This window comes from Typha angustifolia, chromosome 10 (assembly GCF_048772165.1).
Source record: "Typha angustifolia cultivar Huaian chromosome 10, ASM4877216v1, whole genome shotgun sequence".
Lineage (NCBI taxonomy): Eukaryota > Viridiplantae > Streptophyta > Magnoliopsida > Poales > Typhaceae > Typha > Typha angustifolia.
This window is the reverse complement of record NC_133248.1, coordinates 8412956-8436422: the sequence shown is the minus strand read 5'-3', so window position 1 is coordinate 8436422 and position 23467 is coordinate 8412956. Positions and strand designations below refer to the sequence as shown.

Here is a 23467-nt window from a genome sequence, read left to right as displayed (position 1 = left end):
GAAGAAACTTTTGTTTGGGTAAGCAAGGAAAATTATTCATAGGAAATTTTTAATGTAAGAAGTGAGAAGTGTCAATTAAGGATCCTACGTGATTTCTTTTTACTTTGTTAGATTGACACGGTGCTTGAATATATATATATATATATTTGGATTGATTTAATTTATCTTGTTGGATAGTTTAGGAAATTTTGGAGGAAAAGAAGTTAAAGAGAGAAGGAAGAGGGATAAGGAGGAGGAGGAGGTGATGGTGGGATGGGTCAGAGAAGGGAGAGAGGGAGGGAGGGAGGAGAGCATAGGAAAAAATGAGGTGAGAGTGGATTATTTATTTATTTTTTCTTAAAGAAAATTATCTTTCAAAACTTGAATCCAAATATGAAAAGAATTTCTATCCTACTAGAAGTTCCCAGAGGAAAACCAAATTCTTACATTTTCTTTAGAAACTTACACTTCGTTTAGTTTTGTGCATAAAATTTAAATTTAAGAATAATTTTATACATATTTTATAACTGTAAATTAAGTCTATTTATAAATTTACTTATATTTTATTATTTAATTGTGTAATGTAATAATACTTTAAATAATTTAGTTGTGTGGGTATTTAATTGTAAAATATATTTAAGAGAGTTTTAATTATTTTATTCACAAACGAAACGCTACTTTAGGCTACACAAATATCCTTATTATATGGTTATCTTTTACTTGGAGGAAAGATTGAAACTTAGAACTAAATTAATGCTCTTTATTTGCTCAAATTTGATTTAATTCAGATCCAATGAAGGCACTAAGGCGGTGAAGCTATCAAAAATAACAAATTCATACTAGTGCCTGGCATCAAAATATCATATAAAACTACTCCATATTCCAGGTGGCAAAAATTAGGCGCCACCATTAACAAGCATATCTATCTATCAATCTACATTCCACACCAACTATCTTCTTAAGTATCATCTCGGGATCACACGGTCTCATTGCCACCATCCACACGATCTCGATCCAACGGCTTAAACTTCCTTCATCTGGCGGCTCGCCTGAGTGGCCCCAATCTTTCTTTGTTTTCTTGTTTCCTTTGTTGTTTGTTTTCTACTCCCCACCACCCCCAAAGGCATGCTCCTCCTCACGTGCTAGATCCGAACCGGCTTTCACCTAGAACGGCTTGCCCCAGTACATGAGAATGTCTTGGAGAAGCGGGTCCCTGAACCCGGGCGAGAGCGGACCGGCCGGTTCGAGCTGCGGAAAAAGCGAACCGGCGGCGCCGCCGATGGTATTCATCGGGTCTTCGAACGTCCTCTCCCACTCCCTCAGCCTCGGCTGGCTCTGGACCTCGCACGTGAACTCCGGCGAGAGCACGTGCTCCGAGCAGCTCGAGTCGGTGTTCAGCCGCGGCATCGACTCCGTCGAGGGATCGAAGTAGGTCAACTCCCCGAACTGCGGCACGTGCGGCGGCAGCACCGGCTTCCGCTCCTGGGAGGACGACGTCGGCCGAGCGATGACCCTCGAACCAGCCTGCTTTTGGACCGAATTCGTCGCATGATTTTCCGTGCTACCCTTCTTGTTGTAGATCCGGCACAACACCCAATCATCCAGCTATTTATAAAAAAGTTTCAGTTATTATTAGGCATTGTTCGATTTTGAGAGGATAAAAAATAAGTAAAAAAATAAGATAAATACCCTCAGGCTATTCTTCCTGCGAGCCGATCTGTCCACGTCAGCCAGGCGGTACTCGTGCATGATCCAATTGGTCTTCTCCCCCTTAGGCGCCTTTCCCGAGTAAAACACCAAGGCTTTCTTTATCCCCACGGGTTTGGGTCGCCCGACGGGCTTATCCGCCCCGGTAGCCTTCCAATAACCCGACCCGGCGGCCCTATTGGGTCTCGACCCGTTAGGGTACTTCCGGTCCCTCGGCGAGAAGAAGTACCACTCCTTCTCTCCGTACGACGCCATCCCTGTAATTATGTTTTATCCTAAAATTATTTAGTGGTCTTTTTACATATCACTACATACATTTTAATCTTATTACTAAAATGAAAAGAATTTTTACCTGGGAGCTGCCATGGATCATACTTATAGAGATCGATCTCCGCGATGATAGGAACTGGGACCGAGAGACCGGCACATTTCCGGCAAAGGTAGTGCATCACAAGCTCATCGTCCGTCGGATGGAACCGGAACCCCGGCGGCAGCTGCAGATCTAGGCCGCTCATTTGTCCCTTCCCCCTCTATAGATCTAATCTCCACCGTCTGATCAACCTCTCTCTCTCTCTCTCTCTCTCTACTATGGCTGTGTAGGGAGAGAAGCTTATTAAAACTTGGGAACGGAGAGAAGCCCACCATTTATAAAGAAGGCGGATTATGACACGTGTGGGCCAAGACAGGACAGCTTCCAGAAGTACACGTGGGCCTGACCGCAATGGATTTGGCTAGTTGACTTAATGCGCCTCCACGTGTCGGGAAGCTACCGCGCGTCCACACTCGGATACTGTCACTGCTTACGCCATCCGCCTTGGACGCACCCGCACGTAGCTCGCCCTCGTGGCACGCTCCCCGGCTACGTGGACAGCTGCTCCGCCGGGACCACCGGACCACGACGGCCGGCCGTTCGGCGCGCGACGCGTGTTAAGTTGGCGATGCTTCGAGGAAAGTACTACCAGCTTTTCCTGGCTTCCATTATTATTATTATTATTATCATTATACGGACGTGGATAAGGATGAATGCTAAGCCAGGTTAGGTATGGAGCACGGATTTTAGAGGGCATAAAGTAATGTTTGAATTATTCTTTTAGACACGTGAGTTTGAAGTGGATGGATAGACTCAGTCATAGTGATATAACTTACCGTCCCCAGAAAAACTTTAGCTTAGAAACTATATATTATCGATCTCTATATATTAATGCATCTTCTGGATTACTTCCAATAAGGTGGGCATGAGTCAACACCAACTTTTGGGATAAGAACTGGGGTTCGAAAAGCTTTGAGCAGGGGTGGTTTGACGTGTGTCCATGATGGCTTTGGAATATTCTCTTCTTTCATATTCTTTTCACCCAGGGCTTATCCAGGACTTTTTGTGGAAGGGAAATAAGCATGCATGTTTGTGATGGAGAAGGCACCGGAAGGAGAGTTATTTTCTTAATTCTTTATATATATATATATATATATATTAGATTAAAGATGTCTTTTATGTGTGGATAGCATCGCAAGCACAATCTTAGTAGCTGCTGCTTTTGAACTACTATTATTATTCCTGTTATGCTTTCAAATGCTTTACAAATAATTTTTTTATTTTATTTAAAAAAAAAGAAGTAAAGAGGTGGCGTCTTTATCGATCTTTGGTTTTTCTCTCTTCACCTAACAAGTATCGTAATCAATCTATGAAATGAAGACACATCATCACTTTTCGTATAATGAGATATTATTTTTTTTAATAAATTATGAGTTTTTAGGTTAATTATAAATTAGATAAAAGAGTTAATCTTTTTTTTTTAATTGATAGGTTGAACATCTAAATTAAGTTTATATTAAATGAGCCACAACTACAGTACTTATATCGCGGTGATCAACTATATCACTGTCTGCAGTAATGATTATCATTAATGTTAACTCTTAAAAGGGAGTATATATATAGAGAGAGAGAGAGAGAGAGTGACAACAAGATATTTTCATCTAGAAGTTGTTAAGCCACAACTGTAGTCTAGTAATTAGATTCTACTATCTCACGACATGCCTTATGAGTTCAATTCTTTTATAAATATTAAGGTTAATATTTAAATAAATTTCTCATTAAACATTGTGCGCAAATAATTAGGTTACTATAATCACTTTCTTAGGAGGATTGATCTAGTTATCTTGAGTTATAGTTTATACATATATAGATATTATAAATTATATCTTATATTTTACTTATTTTGTGATTTGCACCTCATCTCGGAGAATTTTGTAAACCGACCCTTTATTTTTTTTATAATTCTCATTTAACACCGTGACGTTATTTTGACTGACTAATGTCGATAAAATTACTAAAATACCTCCATCGTTCCTTCTCATTTTCTATATTACTCTACCATCTTTTTCACCAACCTTCTTTATCGTCGTCATCGTCATTGCTGCTGTCACCACCGCCACCACTTTTTCTCATTTTCTCTCCTCCCCCCTATCTTCCTCCTCTTTTTCTTCTTCTTCTCTTTAGAATAAGAGAAATAGGATAAAGAAGATAAGAATAATTTAGATATTTATAAATTATTTTATATATTATAATAAAATATTTCTTTTCTAGTACCATCTAAGTTAACCTAGGATGTTAAATAAAAATTATAGAGAAAATGAAAAGCCAGATTACAAAATCCTTAAAAACGGAGTGTGAATCACAAAATAAATAAACTACGGGTTGTGATTTATAAAAACACCAGGCTAGTTCTCCAAGCTAAAAAAATCCCAAAAGGAGTCAATCATTTATACATAATTTACCTGCTGACCACATCATCAAATCCCACCTGCTCTTCAGATCCTATACTCCAAAACAGGTACTAAAAGCTGATAGAAGATGCTTAAAATTGGATCTCTTTAAATAATCTATACTTAATGACACAGGGCCAGTATATGTCAATATAAAACTGCATGCCAATAATTCACTTACACACTTACATGATATCTACCATTAATCAGCAAAACAACAAGTTTTAACTAATGTGTTCTTAGATCGAGCTAATGATGTTTAAAAGTGCATGGGTCTTCATCATAACAAAACAAAAGAAAAAAGTATACAACTGGAGGATCAGTAGAAACTCAACAAGATCAAACAGATCTACAGAGTCAATTGAAGTGTCTTCAAGAAGAGGAAGGAGTAAAAGAGTGCAACTATCCTCCAACTGGAAGCATCATTCTGCCAAACCCTACTGGCTACTGGCAATGGATAGAAACAAATTATTGAACGTTGACATATTGTTTTAAATCAAGTCTAACGCAAAGCCTAATCAAACTTTGAAATATGACGTCAAGATTAACTCGGAGAGTAAATCTAAATCTTTGAATCTTGATCTAATGGTTGTAAGTCAAACCTAGGGGCTTAATTTGACAAATTCTATCTGTAAATTGATTTAGTATTATGAGGTAATTAAGTCACATTTAGATTCAACTCGGTAGTTGGAGGTGATTCGCCACCGATTATTAAAGAACTTCCACCTACGTCTCCATTTGGCGATATAAAATATCTTTGTTCACCATCTTCAACGAAGTCGGCGCGTAGTGGGTACGTCAACGATGGCTAACGCATTAGTTACATATCCAACCATATATATATATATATATATATATATATATATATATATATATATATATAAACTTAACTCGTATGGTCTGGACCAAATTAGAACTATTACATCTTCCATCATATTTGATGGTAACCGATCATTGACCAACTTCTCCACTATAAGGTTATATATATATATATATATATATATATATATATATATATATATATATATATATATATATATATGTGTGATGAATTTACTCATCCTACAAACAGAAAATTACCATTTATCTGTGACCTAGTACTAAGAGATAAGATTGTCATTTCACTTTCTCATTATCATCGTAAAAGTACAGAGAGTTCGTGCAATCGAGTTAAATCATAGAAGCATAATCTACGATTTCTCTTATATATATGGATATTTTAATTTCTTTGATTTTTTAGAAAAGCATGAATCCTAGGGTTGAAAACGGGTTGGATATTATCTTATCTTACCGTTATCACGCTATCTAACTTGATCCGGACGTCCGACACGGGTTAAAATATCTTATCCAACCAAAATATGGATACATTTACAAATATAGATTAGTTTCAAATATGGATATGCATATCAGATATCTCTACGGTGAAAATTAGTTGGATACAAATAGAATATCCAAAATCCTTAGAGGAATAATTTTGGTCATCCTTATATTTGTAAAATTAGTTTTGTAACCTTAAAAACTTTTGACTCTTTCCTAATTGTTTTATAGTTAAACTTTTATCAGAATATTCAACTTTAACATTTAAATGTTAAAATACCTCTTTCTAAGTTTAAAGTGTAATTGTTTATCAATAATTTTTGTCTCACATAAAATAAGATATATCTCGTTGTACTATGATATTAGGTATAATATTAGATAACTTTTAAACTATTTTTAATAACTTATACAAGAGTAAAAGTTGTATTTTGATTATGTTTAATTATATTAACAAAAAAATGACATTTTAAAAAATACAGCAGTAATTATAATATTTTGAAAGTTTTCCATGGCAATTATATAAAATATTTAACAATAATTTTTGTCTACATGAAATAAGATATATCTCCTTTTACTATGATATTAGGTGTTGCATAACTTTTAAACTATTTTTAATAACTTATACAAGAGTAAAAGTTGAATTTTAGTTATGGTTAATTAGATTAACAAAAAATGGTATTTTTAAAGAACATTGATTTAGATGGCGATTATGATATTTTGAAAAATATAATAGTGATTATAATATTTTGAAAGTTTTCTAGCAATTAAAAAATCCCTTAATCTCTTAATGTAATGATAATATGATCTAAACAATTTGGCAGGTGAGCAAGCTTAGTCAAGAATGGACATTCTTTTGCCCATGCATGCATATAGTGTGTAGGGGTGAAAATGGGTCGATTTACTTCCGCTAAACCTACTATCCTACTCCATTTAGATCGAATTCGGATAAAAAATTATACCTGATCCGGATATAGATTCGAACGGGTAAAATTTTTTTCAAAAAAAACTCGAATACAAATATAGATATGGGTCGAATTTAATTTTTTGAATATGGATATCGGATATCCACTTAACCGTATTAATCTTTCAATGATTTATAGTTTTTAACTTGCTTATTTAAATTATGAATATTGATATTATTACTAATAGCGTGTTCTATATGATTTTACTAAATTTATATGTATTTGACATGTAAAAGATTTTTTTTGACATCTTAATATTTTATATTTATTGTCTCCAAAAAATGTCATAATTCATGTAAAATTCGATCCACATCCAATTAAGATTTGATCTTCTATCCAAAAATTATCCGATCAATATTCAAAAATTATTTTTATCTATTTAGTTAGGATATGATTTTGAATTTTGTTATCCATCTCCGAACCCAAAATGTAAATCAAAATATTGTTTGAACACTATTTGATCTGTATACGATCCATTTTCACCCCCAATATATTGCCATCATTTATGTATACATAAATTGCCCTTCTTCTTTGTTGGTATGTGATGAATCAAATAATCTTATTATTGTGTTGGCTCTGACCAATGATGAGCAAATGATCAATGAATAATGGTTGAAAAATATTATTAGAAAGTTATAATATATTTTTATCTCATACCTAAACTATCACGTGACATATAGGCTTGATTTATGAATAAGTACCACTTATGTGCGAACCAAATACACCTAAATATTTTTTTTGAACTTCCTTTGTGAATTAGTCAATCCACTGCTTATTAAGAGAATAAATAATACACATTGTTCTAGAAGTATATTTTAGAACTTTTTGAATAGTAATTATTGATCTCATTTATTCTGACATGCCACGACGATACATATGGAAGGGAAGAGAGTTAACATCATTAAAATTGACGGTATAGCTGTAGGAGATAGTTAACACTGTTGTCAATAATTCGATTCAAATAAACACAAAATTTGTGCCAATAATAATAATGAAATTGATTATAAGAACTTACAGATTACATATTACAGATACGAAGTATTGTATAAGCCAAACAAACACAAAATTTAGTATTATCTTCTTAAGATTGATTTGTCCTCTACTTATTACTTCTAAAATAATAAGCGTTAGTCTCCTATAATATAATGACTATTTTGTATGCAAAAGAAAATAGTTATTCAAGTGCCTTGTTAAACCAAAATAATATAGTATTCTCTTTTAATGCTGAAGAATCAGGTTGGGCGACGCTCATGTGAGTTGATTTGCAAATATTTTGTTTTTCAAATATGGATACTCTTTGGGGCCCCAAAACCTAAGCGAAACTTGGTTTTTATATATTCTACAATATTTCTTAAATAGTCTATATAAAACTGAATTCACTTTCTTTTAATTTTCATTACCATGATAGACATTATAAAGCTAAGTTTTATTCATTTTCCTTCATTGATTTGCATAAGTAAATATATGAAATTAAAATACTCTTTAAGCTCTTTCTATTTCACTAATCATTTATCATAAATAATGTGTGCATCCCACTCAAAAATTCATCTTCAAATAATAATTTTTTTCAACATTCTCACACGTGAATGAATTTGCTGAAAATGCAAATGAAATACAGACTCAATTGAAAGTACCACAAAAAATTACTCGGATAAGTTGCTCTTGCTTTGAACCTTTCATAGTAAAATACTATCAAATTTATTCACTAACTAGTGAACATAAAATTTTGAATCGTCAATTTTTTGTATAAATCAAAATAATAATATTTACACGTCATTTTTTCAACACCATTGGTCATATTTGTTGTGTTCATTTTGGCCCTAAGTTTGCATGGTAATTCTTTGAGTACCTAGTGATTTAGTTTAGCCATCTTATAAAAGCAATCTACTTCATACTCACATGACTTATTATTAAAAATATTCTATCGTATTGTACTTTGATTTCTAAGATATAGAGTTTATTAAATTATTGCTTGCCCTAATATATAATATATGTTTTTCACTATGTCATCATAAGTAATAATTTTTTAGTGATTTCAAATAATACTCCGATAACTCAATTATCCTTTTGAATTTAGATCTCGAGATTTCCACTCATATACGTTGAGTTACCAGCATATCATTACTCTAAATGATAAGCTTTAAACATATTTCCCTCGATGAAGAATATACTTATTTTTTTATTAAGCTCATTGTTAATGAATTTACATTAATATATTTGATTCTACATAATTGATAGATATTATATCATTCAAGAGAAATTGTCACACAATATTGAGTCTATGATATATTTGTCGTAATTTGATTATATATTTGACTATGTGCTCATTCTATAGCCGATTGACTATCATAACGTATGCAACTTAGTGAGAGATTCAACCACATAAGAATATCTTGTAAGAAATTTTAAAATCACCTGACATTTTCTCCAGTCTTGTCTAATATTATGAACCTAGATTTTGTAGTAGATTTGACTATACATATATATTTGAAATTTTTTTACAATATAAATGCATTTTTAAGTGTAAAGAAATATCCACTCATAGGTTTCGACACCTTTCAAGTATGTCAATATAGCTTAATTAATGTAGTCCATAATTAGTGGTATATTTTAGATATCTGAAAATCTTAACTATCATCCTTTATTGATTTTTTCCTGAATTACTCGTAAATCTATTTGATTTACTCACATAGTATGCAATATTGACATGCAGTTTATGAAATACATTAAACTATCTATTATTCGAGAATATTTTAAGTGAGATATATATTCAACGATATTTTTCATGAGATGAAGATTCACATCTATAGTTATTTTGGCTAGATTATTGTTATCTTTATCAAATTTATCGAATAATTTTTTAATATAATATTAATGAGATATAACATATCCTAATATTGTCTTAGTGATCTTTACACCTAATATTACATTTGCAACTTTCATTATGTCAAACTTCTTAGCCAACATGCTCTTGGTACATTAATTGACATTAATATTGCAAATTGTTATAATCATATCATCCACATAAAAATATACAATGATATAATTATTTGAATTATCTTTTACATAGATACACTTACACTTATCACATCCATTAATACAAAACTTATGTAATATCGTAATTTGGTCAAATTTTTTATGCTAGTTTAGATGCTTTTTTCACTTTTATCTCTAGAGTTACAAACTTTTCATATTGTTCTATGGAGATTTACTCGTTCAATTAACCATTCAAGAATACTATTTTTACATCAATTTGTTGTATTTCTATATTGTACAATGATGCCAAAGCAATTGTCCATGATATATATTATTTTTGCAAATGACGAATATATATTAAAGTAATCCATACCCGATGTTTGTTTATACCGTTACACTACAAGTCTTTTTTTGTATTTGTTAATTGAACCATCTTCTTTTATCTTCCTTTTAAAGATTCATTTATAACATAAGCCTAAGATTACACTCCAGTAGAATATCCATCAATTCTAAAGTATGATTTTATATGATAGGTTCGACTTCACTATCAATACCTTCTTCTCATAAGTTTCTTTCTCTAACAAATATATTAGAAAAATAGGATCAAGAAAAGTACAAGTACTCGGCTTCTTATTCTATCTAGTTTCATTTTTATTTCCTTTGCGTACGAATTCTAAGTCTAACCAATGTAATTCTAGACTCAATAATTATATTTTCTTATAAATTAAAATTTATATGATAAATAATTTTAAATCTAATTTCTAATTTCTTAGGGATTAAAATTGTCTTCACACTCTTTAAAAATTTGTAAATAAACCCTCAAATTCGAAACGGAATTTGTGAAGAGCAAAACTTCCGACTAGAACTTATTAAATATAGCATTTTGATATTTCTGCTAAGTTATTTAGCAAAAATTTCTTTTTTTCCTTGAGTCGATTTAATACTAAACACAATTTTTTTTTATATTTTTTCATTGTCATGATAACTATTTTAAGTCAATGTTATTAGTCAATATTATTAACTTCCCTTTCATGAAGTTGAATAATTTAATATATAATATTAAATTACGCTCTTTCAGCCAATCAGTCAATTTGGACGAAAAACTTATAAAATAATTTATTTATTTATTTGGATTTACCCGTTTTCGTCCACATGACCTCATTGTCTCGTTTGGTCTGAAATTTGTCACCCTAAGGTAGGAAAAATTCTTCCACTGGTTTATTTAAGTTCTACAATTTTACTTTCCTCGCACCGAGATTCGCACCAATGTATTTTGGACGGTACAGATCAACCCTGCATAGGAAACGAGATACGCTGCTCCGCATACAAGCATTCGAGAACCTTTCCGCGTCCGTCCGTGCCCCCTTGCTATTTGCTTACCTCTCTCTCGTCCATCCCAACTCGACCGATCTCGCCCCTCTTGGTACGACCTCTCTCTTCTCCACCTCCTCCTCCTCCTTCTCCTCCCTCTCCTACCCCCCAATCTCTCCCTTTTCTAGGGTTTGCTTTCCCCCCAATCCGCTCTCCAAAACCAAAACTCTTCCCGCCGATCGCTTCCCTACGGCCACGGAATCCGCCTAAATTTCCCAATAGGCGGACGTGCTTCACAGCCTTGGATCTCTTACGGCACTTCTTCTTCACGTTCTCTAGGTGCAAGGTATCTTCTTTACCTTTTATTATCTCCTCTTCCTGTGCTATGGTTTGGTATATTTGAGTAATTGAACTATGCGTCGTGTTATCTCTCGCCAGATGGATCAATTTGGTCTCTTGATTTGGTTGTCAGAATATTGGAAGAAAAACTTTTGGTTATCTGCATTCGGCTATGCTGATCTTGGGGAAACTTGTGTTTGGGATTCATGATGAGTTTTGAGTAGGCGTTAGAGATGGAAGTTGTCGATAGGTGTATTTTCTTTATCAATGTGGATTGGGAATTAGTATGCCCTTACATCATTTGAAGTCGTTTTCTTGAACACGTTTTTTGAATCCTCCTTGCTTTCTTATAATTGATTGTTTAGATTTTTTACAATATTGGGGAAGAAGTAAAAGAAGGAGAGTTAAAGTATAATAGTTATATTGCCTAAAGTAGAGCTACCACTCACTTAAAAAAGTCAATTAAATTAATTCCTCTTTAGTATTGCGAGGAATGTAGGCCTTTGCCCCCTTCTCATCTATGGGGTATCTCAATGTATAGGAAAATATCTCTAATTAGTTGTGCAATCTGGTTGCGATCATAGTTTTACAAGGGAGATTTTGTAAGATTGTTAACTGTATATATATATATATATATATATATATATATATATATATATATATATATATATATATATATATATATATGTATGTATGTATATATTATGAGCAAAATTTCTAGTATTATACTTTAAAATTCTAAAGTTTATAAACACGACAAGAATTGACGCCTCGAAATTTTATTCTGTGGAACACACCAATTAGAAATTTTTTTTTGAAGATGATACCGAAGCTAAACCAAATGTATGATATGTGGACACCTATTCAGGATATTGCTTACATATATGATTACTAGTCTTATGATCTTTGATCTTTCATTGAAAACACTGGAAGATTGTATTCAATATTTGTTATATGGGATTGTTATTATAGATGCTACATTAAAATTGATTAGGTAACCGATAACAATTTATCGACTACACTCTTGAACATCGCATTATGCTGTTGCTGCCGGTGTTCTTATGGGTAACTTTAATGGAATCGAGAAGCTTTTCACTAAAGGGATCGACGTTTATACTCGGTGTTGTAGTTGTATCCTCAAATAACATGTTCAAGATGGGATATGTTCTACGGAAGATATGATAACTTCATCAGGAGCAATATCAACTATATGAAGAACAGCTCCTTCCATTTTTCCTAAGTGTCGGTAAATTGCAAGATAACTGCGTATTCACTTTTCTATGAACTCCTTGTTGATTTTGGATGTTGTTATTTGTTGGAGTTCAATTTTCCACTAGTTTTGACTATGTAAACACTTTACATCATCCCTCGTTACTATAGACCTACTTTATACTTCACCCAAGCTTGATGATTGTAAGTCAAATAATGGTCTTTGTGTGCATAAATTGATGTTGAAAACCTGATGGTTTCTATATCCTATCCTGAGATGATCCTTAACTTGATTAGTAGGGGATATGGCTTTGGTTTGAAATTCATACTGCTGAAATTTGAAGCATAGGTGCTAAAATGATATCCATCTCCATCTAATTCACTACTATCGCCTAGTTGTGTAAGCTACTAGAAATTAAACGATTATACCTTGTTTAGTTTGATTCTAAATCCTGAATGTAGTTAACTGGCTCCATTTTTTTAGTCATGATTTAGGTACCTTGAATTAAGTTAAGAAATAATGGTGTTTGATTGTGAACTAGCCTAAAATACAATTATTACCTTTGATGTGATGTGAAAAAAAAGAAAAAGTGTTAATTTTAGAGGAAAAAAGATGATATATAAAATTAATAGACCAAAATGTCTTTTGACTTTACTGATAAAGTTTAAAAATATTATATTTTTATCAATAAAGAGATTTTAATTGCAAACTTGTGGGCTTAAGCCCACAGGTGGCCTTACAAGCACATAAGCCTGCAAGTGAGCTTACATGTTCTTTTTTTTTTAATAAAAAAAATACATAAGGTTAATGTTGTTTTTTCTAAAATAATAATGTAAGGTTACTTTTTTTTTTGGTTATAAGACCGCATTTAAGGCTACATTATTTTTTAAATATTTTTTTAAGAAGCTCTCATATTGCAAACCTTGTTAAAAAAATAAAGTAAAATTTTGCGGGCTTAGAACTCTTGTTGATTGAAAGCTCATAAGCCTGCAATCACTCTATATTTTATTGCGACTTAGTAATTTTAAATTTTTTTGAGGGAAATGTATTTATTTTGGAGGGAATTTAAAGATAAATGAGAGAAGATTTGAAATAGGAGTATCATTATTACTTCGATGTGACATGAAAAAGTGAAAAATATTTAATTTTTAAAGAAAAATTGAGTATGTGATATGCAAATAGCACCAAAATATTATTACTAAATTTGTAAAATATAAATGTAAGTTAGCCATTTTAAACTCATTTTAAATCTATCTGTAAATCATATTAAATAATAAATATAATTTATCCACCATTGTGTTCAAATATTTTTTTCCACAAATTTTTTTGGTCAGCCATGGTGAAAGAGAGTTTTTTTTTTAACATGTAATTTTTTGAGGGGAGAGAGAGGAGGGGGAGAGGAGATAGAACATTGATAAGACATGAAAATAATAGATATAAGTCATTTCAAGAGTAAATTTGGAATCTATTTGAATTCAAAGTGGAAATATATTTTTTATTTTCTCTCTTTATTAGGGAGTGAACTTGATTAGAGATAAGCTGGTGTTTGTTTACTGAATGTGGTTAGGGGTCTCTGACCAAATTTAAGGATCCCCACTGAATTCAATTTGAACACGGGCTTAGAAAATGAGACTTAGTGTGATCAGATTTTATTTTGCTTTTGACAAAGCTTGATGTAGTGTAAGGCTAGATATATGAAATAACTTTGCTGAACTGCCATTTTCAATGTCAAGATAAAATAATAACTAGGTAGGTTAGAGAAGGTATTAGAAAGAGATCTTGATTGAGGATGCTCAACCAATGGAAAAGATATGATTGTTGACAAAGGCACTCCCATGAGTGCTAAAGAAAGAGGTGTCTTTGCGCCAGATGGCTCCTTCCTATGCTATGTCTGGGGAGGGAAAGATGTATGAAACCTTGCCCTATTATTTTGAAGGCCATTAAACCCTTGGCCATTTTGGGTGCAAAGACAAGCTTTACTGTCACACTAAGCTTTTGTTGCCATACCTTATATAAGTTTCCCGTTCGCCTCCAAACATCTATCCATTTGGTATCTTATTAATAGCAGAGGCTTGCTGTTTGATTCTGTGTTACTGCTGTTACAATACACATATAATACTTAGGTGCAAAGAATTAACAGTTGACTGCATATGGAAGTTTATCTAGTTGGATGTGTCATATATTTCTGCTTCATATTTGCATAAACTTTGAAACTTAAACATGTGTTTGCTTTTGAAACAGGTGCAATGGAGATATCGTTGCTCAAGAATTTGCTTGAAGGGATCTCAAATTTTGAGCTTTTATCTTCCAGCAACTCTGTTAGATTCGAGCTAGTCCCAAAATATTGCCGAAAAATTGACGAGATATTGGATTGTCTGAAACCTGTCTTTGATGAGTCTGTTCATAAGATACCTCCAAATGAGGAGCTGAATAAGGTGATGGAAGAATTGGATGCTTGTATTAGGGAAGCTCGGGAACTTGTTGGGAATTGGCACCAGATGACAAGCAAAGTTTTTTTTGTATGTCATAAATGTCGACTCACCATATTCTTTTTTCTTTAGTTTTGCGCTATATATATTTACATTTATATATGATGCTATAATGAGAAATTTTTCATGTGGTAACGTTCAGATTATTTCTGGTTCCAGTTATTGCTTTACTTGATTTCAGATGTATTGTTACATAGATAACTTGGCGATCTTTGTTTTGCTGTCTCCAATTATGCAAATCTATTATTTGCTATCAGTAAGGCATGAAAGGTCCTCCCACTATTCTAATAAATAGGTGGAGTAAAGTTAATTATGACTTAATTTTAGAAAACCTTTTAAAAAGGTACCACTTATTTTGATAGCGGATAGTATTTAGGTTTTCTAGAGCTCTTGTTTATCCATGTAATCTGTTTTGAAATTCATTAGATGCTCTTGTGGTCATGCAGCAAAAAGGGGAAAAAGAAACTACAATATTTTCCAAGTGGTAGATTTTCCTGTTATACCTCGCTGAATTTTGGTTTGGGAAGGATTGTATTACTTTTGTCCCTAAAACCACAATCTGCATGAAAGTCTAATTCTAGATACTCATGTCATTTTTTTCCACTCCTGAATGGCACAAGAATAATCAAACCAATGATCTTTGGTATTTTTGGACCTATTTGTGCTTTATGTCACATTGAATTATTGGTTGATTATGAGTTAATCCATGATGTTATTGGCAACTCTCCTGTGTTAGTGTGAAATATTACCAATCATTGACATTTTATTTTTCTGATTCCTAGTTCTGGATTCGTTCTTGACTTCTTTCCATGGAGAGACCAAAATATAAAGGAGAATAACAGGACATATATTATTGCATAATCCATTCCTCCTGGTGTTTCAAAGCAACTGTGCATATGCACAAGTTGAAGTCCATGCTACATTTGCTTTGGACTTCTATTGGTTCTTGATTATGTGGATGTGCTTTTCCATGAATGTGTTTTTTCTTATAAATGTGTGTTGCATGATCGAGTCTGGGTTCATCTGCTTCATTCCTGTTTTATTTTATTTTATTTATTTTATATACGAACGTGTGTTGATTTGCTTATATGGTTGTCTTATGCTGTTCTCTGTGAAGATCAAGTTTGGCTTGAGGTTTACTTCTGTGAATTGTGAAAGAACTTTGCATACTCTGAAGTACTAATAGGGACCTTAATGAGTTTTTGCAGGTATTACAGATTGAGTCAGTAATTGCAAAGATTCATGCATATTCACTTAAGATATGCAAACTAGTCGATTCTTTACTTTTATCTCCTGCTGCTAACTGTACTTCAACCTGCATTGAGGTAATGAAATATTTATAATGCTCAAGCATTTTGCCTTTTATTTTTCTTTCATAAGTATTAGATATTTATGTATTCTGAGTTCTTATGGAGGAAGTTCGCTTCATACAGAGACTTCAGCACATCCATTATGATCAAATATCTGTTATTATCAAGGAGGCTATGACGGAACTGATAGAGAAAATTACACCAAGATCTGAGAGTTTGGCAAAAATTTCAACCTCTTTGAGCTTGTCAACAAATCAGGAATTACTGATGGAGGCTGTTGCACTTGAGAAGCTTAAAACAAAGACCGGTCATGGTGAAAACCATCTAGAATTAGAACATGTTGATCAGATACTTGCACTCGTCAACCATATGCATGAGTGCCTTGTCAAGGAAAAGCAGTTGCACAGCATTAAAGGAGTTCCTATTCCGACTGATTTTTGCTGTCCACTCTCCCTGGAATTGATGTCCGATCCAGTCATTGTGGCATCAGGTCAAACATATGAGCGAGCTTTCATTAAAAAATGGCTTGAGCAGGGTTTTAGCATTTGTCCCAAGACACGTCAAACACTTGGACATACCAACTTGATTCCTAATTACACTGTCAAAGCCTTGATTGCAAACTGGTGTGAGTCAAATGACATTAAGCTACCTGATCCAATGAAATCCGTGATTCTGAATCTTCCTTCTGCTTTTCTCTCTCCTTCAGACTCCAGTCTTGATAGTGTTCCTCATTCTGGTCATTCTCCTAGAGCTAACCATCCAAGATCACCAGAATCTAACCAGTTGATCATGAATTCCCATAAAAATTTATATTCCTCTAATGGGGGCAATCAGAACTCCTTTCTGCACGAGAACCCAATGTCTCCTAGCCATCTTCTCCCAAAGTTGCCTTCTTCGCAAACTGTGAATGGTTGTGAGGACAATGTTACAGCACTACCGGTAGGAAATTCTGAAGCAAAGAACGAATCAAGGCTATCTAGCTTGGAAGATATGATTGTTGGTTCTGGTGGTGAGACTTCCAACCAGTCAGAGGATAATTTTCAGGCCTCTAATGTTGATGTGCAGTCCCAGGGCAACAACTGTAATTCCTCTGCTTCTGGTGCTGTTTTAGCTGGCGATCATCTTCAGGGATCAGCTGAGGCCAACTCAGTCTCACGGGTTTCAAGTGACCTGACACATGACAGCAGTGATGCATCAGGAGAAGTTACGCAAGAGGCTCCAGTGTCCACTTCTCCCCAAAGAGAACCAGAATTCCTATCTAGATTGGCTGTGGCTCGTTCTAGAAGCCAATCAATTTGGCGACGCCCATCAGATAGGTACCCAAGGATTGTATCATCACCATCTACAGATTCCAGACCCGACCTCTCTGGTGTTGAGACTCAAGTTCATAAGCTGATTGATGATTTAAAAAGTGATTCAATAGATGTGCAGAGAGAAGCAACATTAGAGCTGCGCCTTCTTGCCAAACACAACATGGAGAACAGGATTGTCATTGCAAAATGTGGAGCTATAAGCTTGTTGGTAGGACTTCTTTATTCACCGGACCAGAAGATCCAAGAGAATGCTGTAACAGCACTCCTGAACTTATCTATCAATGACAACAATAAGGCTGCCATTGCAAATGCGGATGCCATTGATCCTCTCATACATGTCCTTGAGACGGGGAATCCTGAGGCAAAAGAAAACTCGGCTGCAACTCTATTCAGCCTTTCAGTAATTGATGAGAATAAGTCTAGGATTGGACGATCTGGTGCTATAAGGCCTCTGATAGAATTGTTGGGAAATGGTACTCCTCGAGGAAAGAAAGATGCTGCTACCGCATTGTATAACTTATCAATATTTCATGAGAACAAGCTTCGCATTGTTCAGGCTGGAGCTGTGAGACACTTAGTAGAACTGATGGATCCAGCTGCTGGAATGGTTGACAAGGCTGTTGCTGTTTTGTCAAATCTTGCTACTATACCAGAAGGGAGGGATGCAATTGGCCGTGCAGGTGGGATTCCAGTACTTGTAGAGGTTGTTGAATTGGGATCTGCAAGAGGAAAGGAAAATGCTGCTGCAGCTTTGCTTCATCTTTGTACAAATAGTAACAGATTTTGTAGTCTAGTCCTTCAAGAAGGTGCTGTACCACCATTGGTAGCATTGTCACAGTCAGGCACAGCACGTGCAAAAGAAAAGGTATAATTTTTGTTTTACTTTTGTTTTTTTTGGACTTCATGTGGCGCAAATCAAAACTTTAGTCCTCATATCTAGCTTTTCCAGTTTTGCATTTTTTTTTTTTTTGACCTAGGTAGTCTAATTTGCTAGCTATTTGTGGCTTTATAGGTTAGCATATATTCTTATAGTAGTTGGCTGTGACATTTCTATTTAACACTTTCTTTTGAACATATCTTGTATCTTGTATAAATTGTCTCTATATGCATTTATGCATGGTATGTTATCTTGTTTTATCCCAGCCATAGCATATTAAGTAATTCCTCTTTCTACTTTTCACCCATGTGGCACTCTCTCATGTTAAAGTTATGACTCTTCAACTGGGTTGTAACAGAAATTCTCTTTTCTAATCATTGAATCAGCTTAGTTCATTTAACTTACCTTGCCTATAGCTTAGTATTTGAGTTATACTCTTTTGGTATAGGAGTATTGAAAGATAGATTAATCTTTTCTTCTCCATTGAGTTAAGATTGTATCTTTTAGTATTAGTAGAAGTTGAGTTATGTCATTAAAAGAATGGCACAGAGTTAGTTGCAGGTGAAGAGCAAGTTCAATATTCAATGTTGCCCAAAGGCATAAAGCAAATAGATTTCTTAAATTTTTAAAGGAAGTGCAACTTCACCTACAACTAAGTGAGCATAATGGACTGTTAAAGCTTTGAAAGCTTATCGAGAATTATTTTCATTGATTATAGTGATTGAGAGTCCTTTATGCAAGTTTGCCACTGGAGATAGCTGAAAAGGAGATCACAATAGTAAAGAATTTGTCACTTATTACAAGCCAGAGGTTCTTCAAAATGGACAGTTTTGTGGTGCTTGCTCAGGATGTTGCATTCTCAAAGATTGACCTAGAAATTCTAGAAATTTTATGGTGTCTGCTCATTTGAGCTTCATTTGACCTATTTTTTCTTACCAAATCTTTCAGTTCCATTACACTTGCATGTTGCATGTACTTTGTCTTGATTTTTGACAAGTGCCTTCATATGATTTTGGTGAGTGGATATTGGACAAGTCAGAACCACTTTGATGTTGAATTTTACCTATGGTGACTATTTAGTTTTAGACGTCTCTTCAGGAGCCAACCATGCGGATTCTGGGAACTTGACTTTGGATCTTTTAAGTTCAATTGGAAAGTCATGCAGGGTCACTTTGGCTGCTTTTAAACTTCGGCTGGATTCAAGGTCCTAGTAGATGATCTAGTAGGCTCTGCGGTCTACTAGGTTATATGACTCTTCAGACCAGTGGTTGCTGATCTAACTTCTTGGCAGGATGTAGAAAGTGATCATCTTTAAGACTCAGCAAAGTCTGTCTTCCCCTATTTGTTTACGACTGCTCTCTGTGCAAATCTTTTACTTTTGGCTTGTAAAACAAGTCACAGTTTACCAAATCAGAAGAGAAAAAATAAGAAAGCAACTTAGCTTAAACAATTTGACAACTGCATGTTTTTCCTTCTTCTTCTTCTTGTGTAAATTACTTGAATAATTGGTTGAGAGAGACTCTTAATAAATCAGACCTCTTCTTTATGCTTTGTAGGCTCAAGCTCTTCTAAGCTATTTCCGGAACCAACGGCATGGCAATGCAGGGAGAGGGTGACGTTGAAAGAAGTTTCTTGAGTGTTGAGAGTGCAGTTTTATGTAATTGTGATTTTTTTCCCTATTTTTGGTAAAAATATGTAACTGTGAGGTGGGTTCTAATTGTTTCTGGCGGCAACTGGTGTCCTGAGTTATGAATGCTAGTCTTGTAGTTTGCTTTCACATTAACTGCATCAAGCAATTGTTTCCTTGTAAAAAGACTGATCTGTATAGTGGTTATGGCTGTTTATTCTTTGTTCTTCCGATACTGTAGTACATGCATTTCCGTTCTATATTTAAACTCTTTTTCTTCTTCTTTTTTTTTCTCTTTTTTGCACACAAATTTGTACCCTCGGCCAAGCAAATTTGTGCAGTTTCTGTTGTCCATTTGTGATTCAACTCTTGGAAATTCTTTGGCATCTTCAGTAGGTCATCTGTTATTGTGTCACTAATTCTCCTTCTACATTGCTTTTTTCCAAAGAGTTTTAGAGGATTAGGCAGTATATCTACTGTTTGATTTCAGTCGCTTTGCCTCAAATTGGAACCCTGCTTGAAATAGCATGGGAGCTCTCATTCCGTGGAGTTTCATCGTACCTCTAAGTCCAAGACTTTTGCTCCAATTTCAACCTGCTAAAAGTTAGCTTACCACTGAGAAGAAGTAAAACATAGCTTGCATAACAACAACAAGGATTCCTGTTATTTTATCTCTGGTTAACTTGCATTCAAGTCTAAACAGAGCTTGCTTGCAAATTAAAAGGCTAATAGGCCGAGGATATTATATGAATGAAAAGCTGCTTCGTGACAAATGATGCAATGCAAAGCTACTTCCAGACCAAGGATCTAGCAAACGGATGCAGTAATCTGCATGAAAATTTTCCTAAAACAAAAGAGGCCCATCCTGGATTATTTAGAAGTGTACTTAAATTACATCCAAAGGAGAGAAAGAATTCCTAAACCTTCGTGACCCATTCATTAATCAACTTTGCGTTTGCGATTAATTAGCTCAGGCAAGACCTTTTTCTCAACATTTACTGCTCTATTTTCCAATAAGAAGAGACCAACCTCATCTACATATTAAAGTGCACAATTATACATATATATATATATATATATCCTTTTGCTATAGTCTTCAAGTTGTTTACTAAAATACTATAGATGTTGCCGTGTACATACCACATCAACTGCTGCTAGAGGTGAACATTAGGTGGGTCGGGCTAGGCTCAACTATTTGTTCACAGCTCAGCCCACTAATCATTCGGGCCGGATCAGATTCAGATTGGATTAAAATATAGTTCGTTATCGTCCACTGGCCTGTAAGATATCGAGCAGGCTTAGGCCGGATATAACAAGCTTGGTTATAGAATTATCATATATTGTAATGAGTATAGTTTAATGAGTCTCCCACGAAAGCATTTTAAATAGCTTTCATAGGAACATACTTACATAATCAACTCAGTAATTAAGTTATTGAGGCTATCACCTAGGGGCTAGGGCCGGGCCTGAGCAAGTTGGGTAGAGGTGACAAAAGTTGACCCCACCTAGTAACCTAACATGGTGACCTAACTTTTCTTTTAATTGGGTTTAGATAATAAATGAGTTCTAATTTTATTATTAAATGAGTTGTGTTTGTCTTTAGTTCCTCAACTCATTTAACATGCTTATGGCTCGACTCGTCAATTCATTTATGACACAATAATTATTTTCTGATCTGACTAACTCATTCATGACTAACTCATTCACGACATGATTAACTCATTTATAACCCAATTGGTTTATAATTAAAAAAGCTCTTTTATGACTCTATTAGCCCCTTTATTATTAAAAAAAATAACGTTTATAATCTAAAAAAACTTATTCAAAACCCGAATAACTCATATAAATTTAAATAAATTATTTACATGATAACACTTTATAATCCGTTTAATAAATCGATTCGAATTCATGTTTAGAAATCTTTGACCTATTTAATAACTAGGTAGTACTTGTGCTTGCTTTTGCATTATCATAATCCGACCGAACTTAGCTATAACATCCTTAGGGTTGGGCCTTGGTCTTTATAAATTAATGGATGAATAAGACAGAGATTTATATAATAATATATTTTAATGATTGAGATAGCAACTTTATAAATCGCTTTATGTGGAAACAAAGAAATCTAGGTGGCAGCTTAAACTATAGTTGACCAACCATAGAAGGGTAATAAGTTTAGTGAAGAATAACAAAGCGGTAAATATATATATATATATATATTCTAATAATCTTCATTAAAATGGAATCAGAGAATTCTACTACTTACATCTCAATCCTCTATGCAGAGATAAATTAAAAGTCTCATCTTTATTCAATTCAACATCCTAATTGCAAATGTTGCAATACAATAGCACAAGATCCTTAAACCACAAACACAAAATTACAAAGCATAATTGCAATACGAAGAATGGCAATCACCATCACAATTTTCCAAAGCATGCCTTACGAATCCACCGCCGCCGCCACCGCGTTGACGCGTTCGGACCCGCATCGGCATTGCGGGAACTCCTCGAAGTTGGATGCGGCGAACGACGCCGACATCGGCCCGACGTAGAAATCGATCTCCGGGCCGCGGCGAACGACCTCGTTAATCCCGAGCCAGAAGAGAAGAACCTTAACGCTAACCCCATTCAATTCCGTGAGATGACCCGGATCGGCTTTTCCGGTGATCCTCCTCGTATACTTCACCAAGTACCCACCTTTCAGCTTAAACTCGCACTCTCTGCTCAGGACCACCTCAAAGCTGCCGTCCTGCTTCAGCGAGTAGCTCTGCGCGCCCTCGGGGAGGATCCCTTTGGGGAAATTGTACCTCTCCACCATCTCGTACGCCGAGGGTTCGTCGGAGGCCAGGGCATCGGTGGCTGCGACGGACGCGACCGAGATTAGAAGGATTCCCAAGAGGGACGCTCCTATCGCCATGGTTGGTCGCAAAGTTGGCATCTCTTTGATGGGGAGTTTGAGATTGGTCCGGAGGAATTGGTCGGTCGGACTCGGATCTTTGCAAAGGAGTTGGAGATAGAAAAAGAGATAGATAGAGAGTACACTATAATTAAATAGTCTTCATACTACTGTTGGACAACTCATGGAATGCTTGGCGACTCATCCTAGCATTTGGATTGTTCTTTGTGTTGATTGCACATGTCGCAATTGCAATTATATGTTAGTTAGCATGTCAAGATAGATATATCAAGCATCCTCTTATGTATGCATCTCCCAACTCCTCCATGATTGTCTAGAAGTTTTCTCAAATCAGTCTAAGCCTCCAAGAGCAATGGTAGTATCATTTCACTGGA

At 34.6% G+C, this 23467-nt stretch overlaps 3 protein-coding genes across 5 annotated transcripts; 1 reads left to right on the top strand and 2 right to left on the bottom strand.

Moving 5' to 3' along the window:
- Positions 1-794: 794 nt before the first annotated feature.
- On the bottom strand, positions 795-2298 carry LOC140769001 (NAC domain-containing protein 48-like). 2 transcript variants are annotated; one of them, XM_073109505.1, is made up of 3 exons: positions 2039-2298; positions 1669-1943; positions 795-1584 (listed from the first exon to the last, which is right to left on the bottom strand). In XM_073109505.1, the coding sequence occupies exons 1-3, from the start codon at positions 2199-2201 to the stop codon at positions 1144-1146; spliced, it is 879 nt and encodes a 292-aa protein (XP_072965606.1). In that variant the 5' UTR covers positions 2202-2298; the 3' UTR covers positions 795-1143. The 2 variants fall into 2 exon arrangements, with proteins under 2 accessions (XP_072965606.1, XP_072965607.1); XM_073109506.1 differs by having other exon boundaries at positions 1669-1961; positions 2039-2178.
- An 8772-nt stretch (positions 2299-11070) lies between these two features.
- On the top strand, positions 11071-20412 carry LOC140768283 (U-box domain-containing protein 4-like). Of its 2 annotated transcripts, XM_073108516.1 has the most exons (6): positions 11071-11358; positions 11451-11601; positions 14803-15080; positions 16259-16375; positions 16484-18538; positions 20107-20412. In XM_073108516.1, the coding sequence occupies exons 3-6, from the start codon at positions 14808-14810 to the stop codon at positions 20164-20166; spliced, it is 2505 nt and encodes an 834-aa protein (XP_072964617.1). In that variant the 5' UTR covers positions 11071-11358; positions 11451-11601; positions 14803-14807; the 3' UTR covers positions 20167-20412. The 2 variants fall into 2 exon arrangements, with proteins under 2 accessions (XP_072964617.1, XP_072964616.1); XM_073108515.1 differs by lacking the exon at positions 11451-11601 and having other exon boundaries at positions 11072-11358.
- A 2050-nt stretch (positions 20413-22462) lies between these two features.
- Positions 22463-23413, bottom strand: LOC140768725 (uncharacterized protein At5g01610-like). The gene has a single exon (XM_073109112.1). The coding sequence runs from the start codon at positions 23112-23114 to the stop codon at positions 22617-22619; it is 498 nt and encodes a 165-aa protein (XP_072965213.1). The 5' UTR covers positions 23115-23413; the 3' UTR covers positions 22463-22616.
- Positions 23414-23467: the final 54 nt, after the last annotated feature.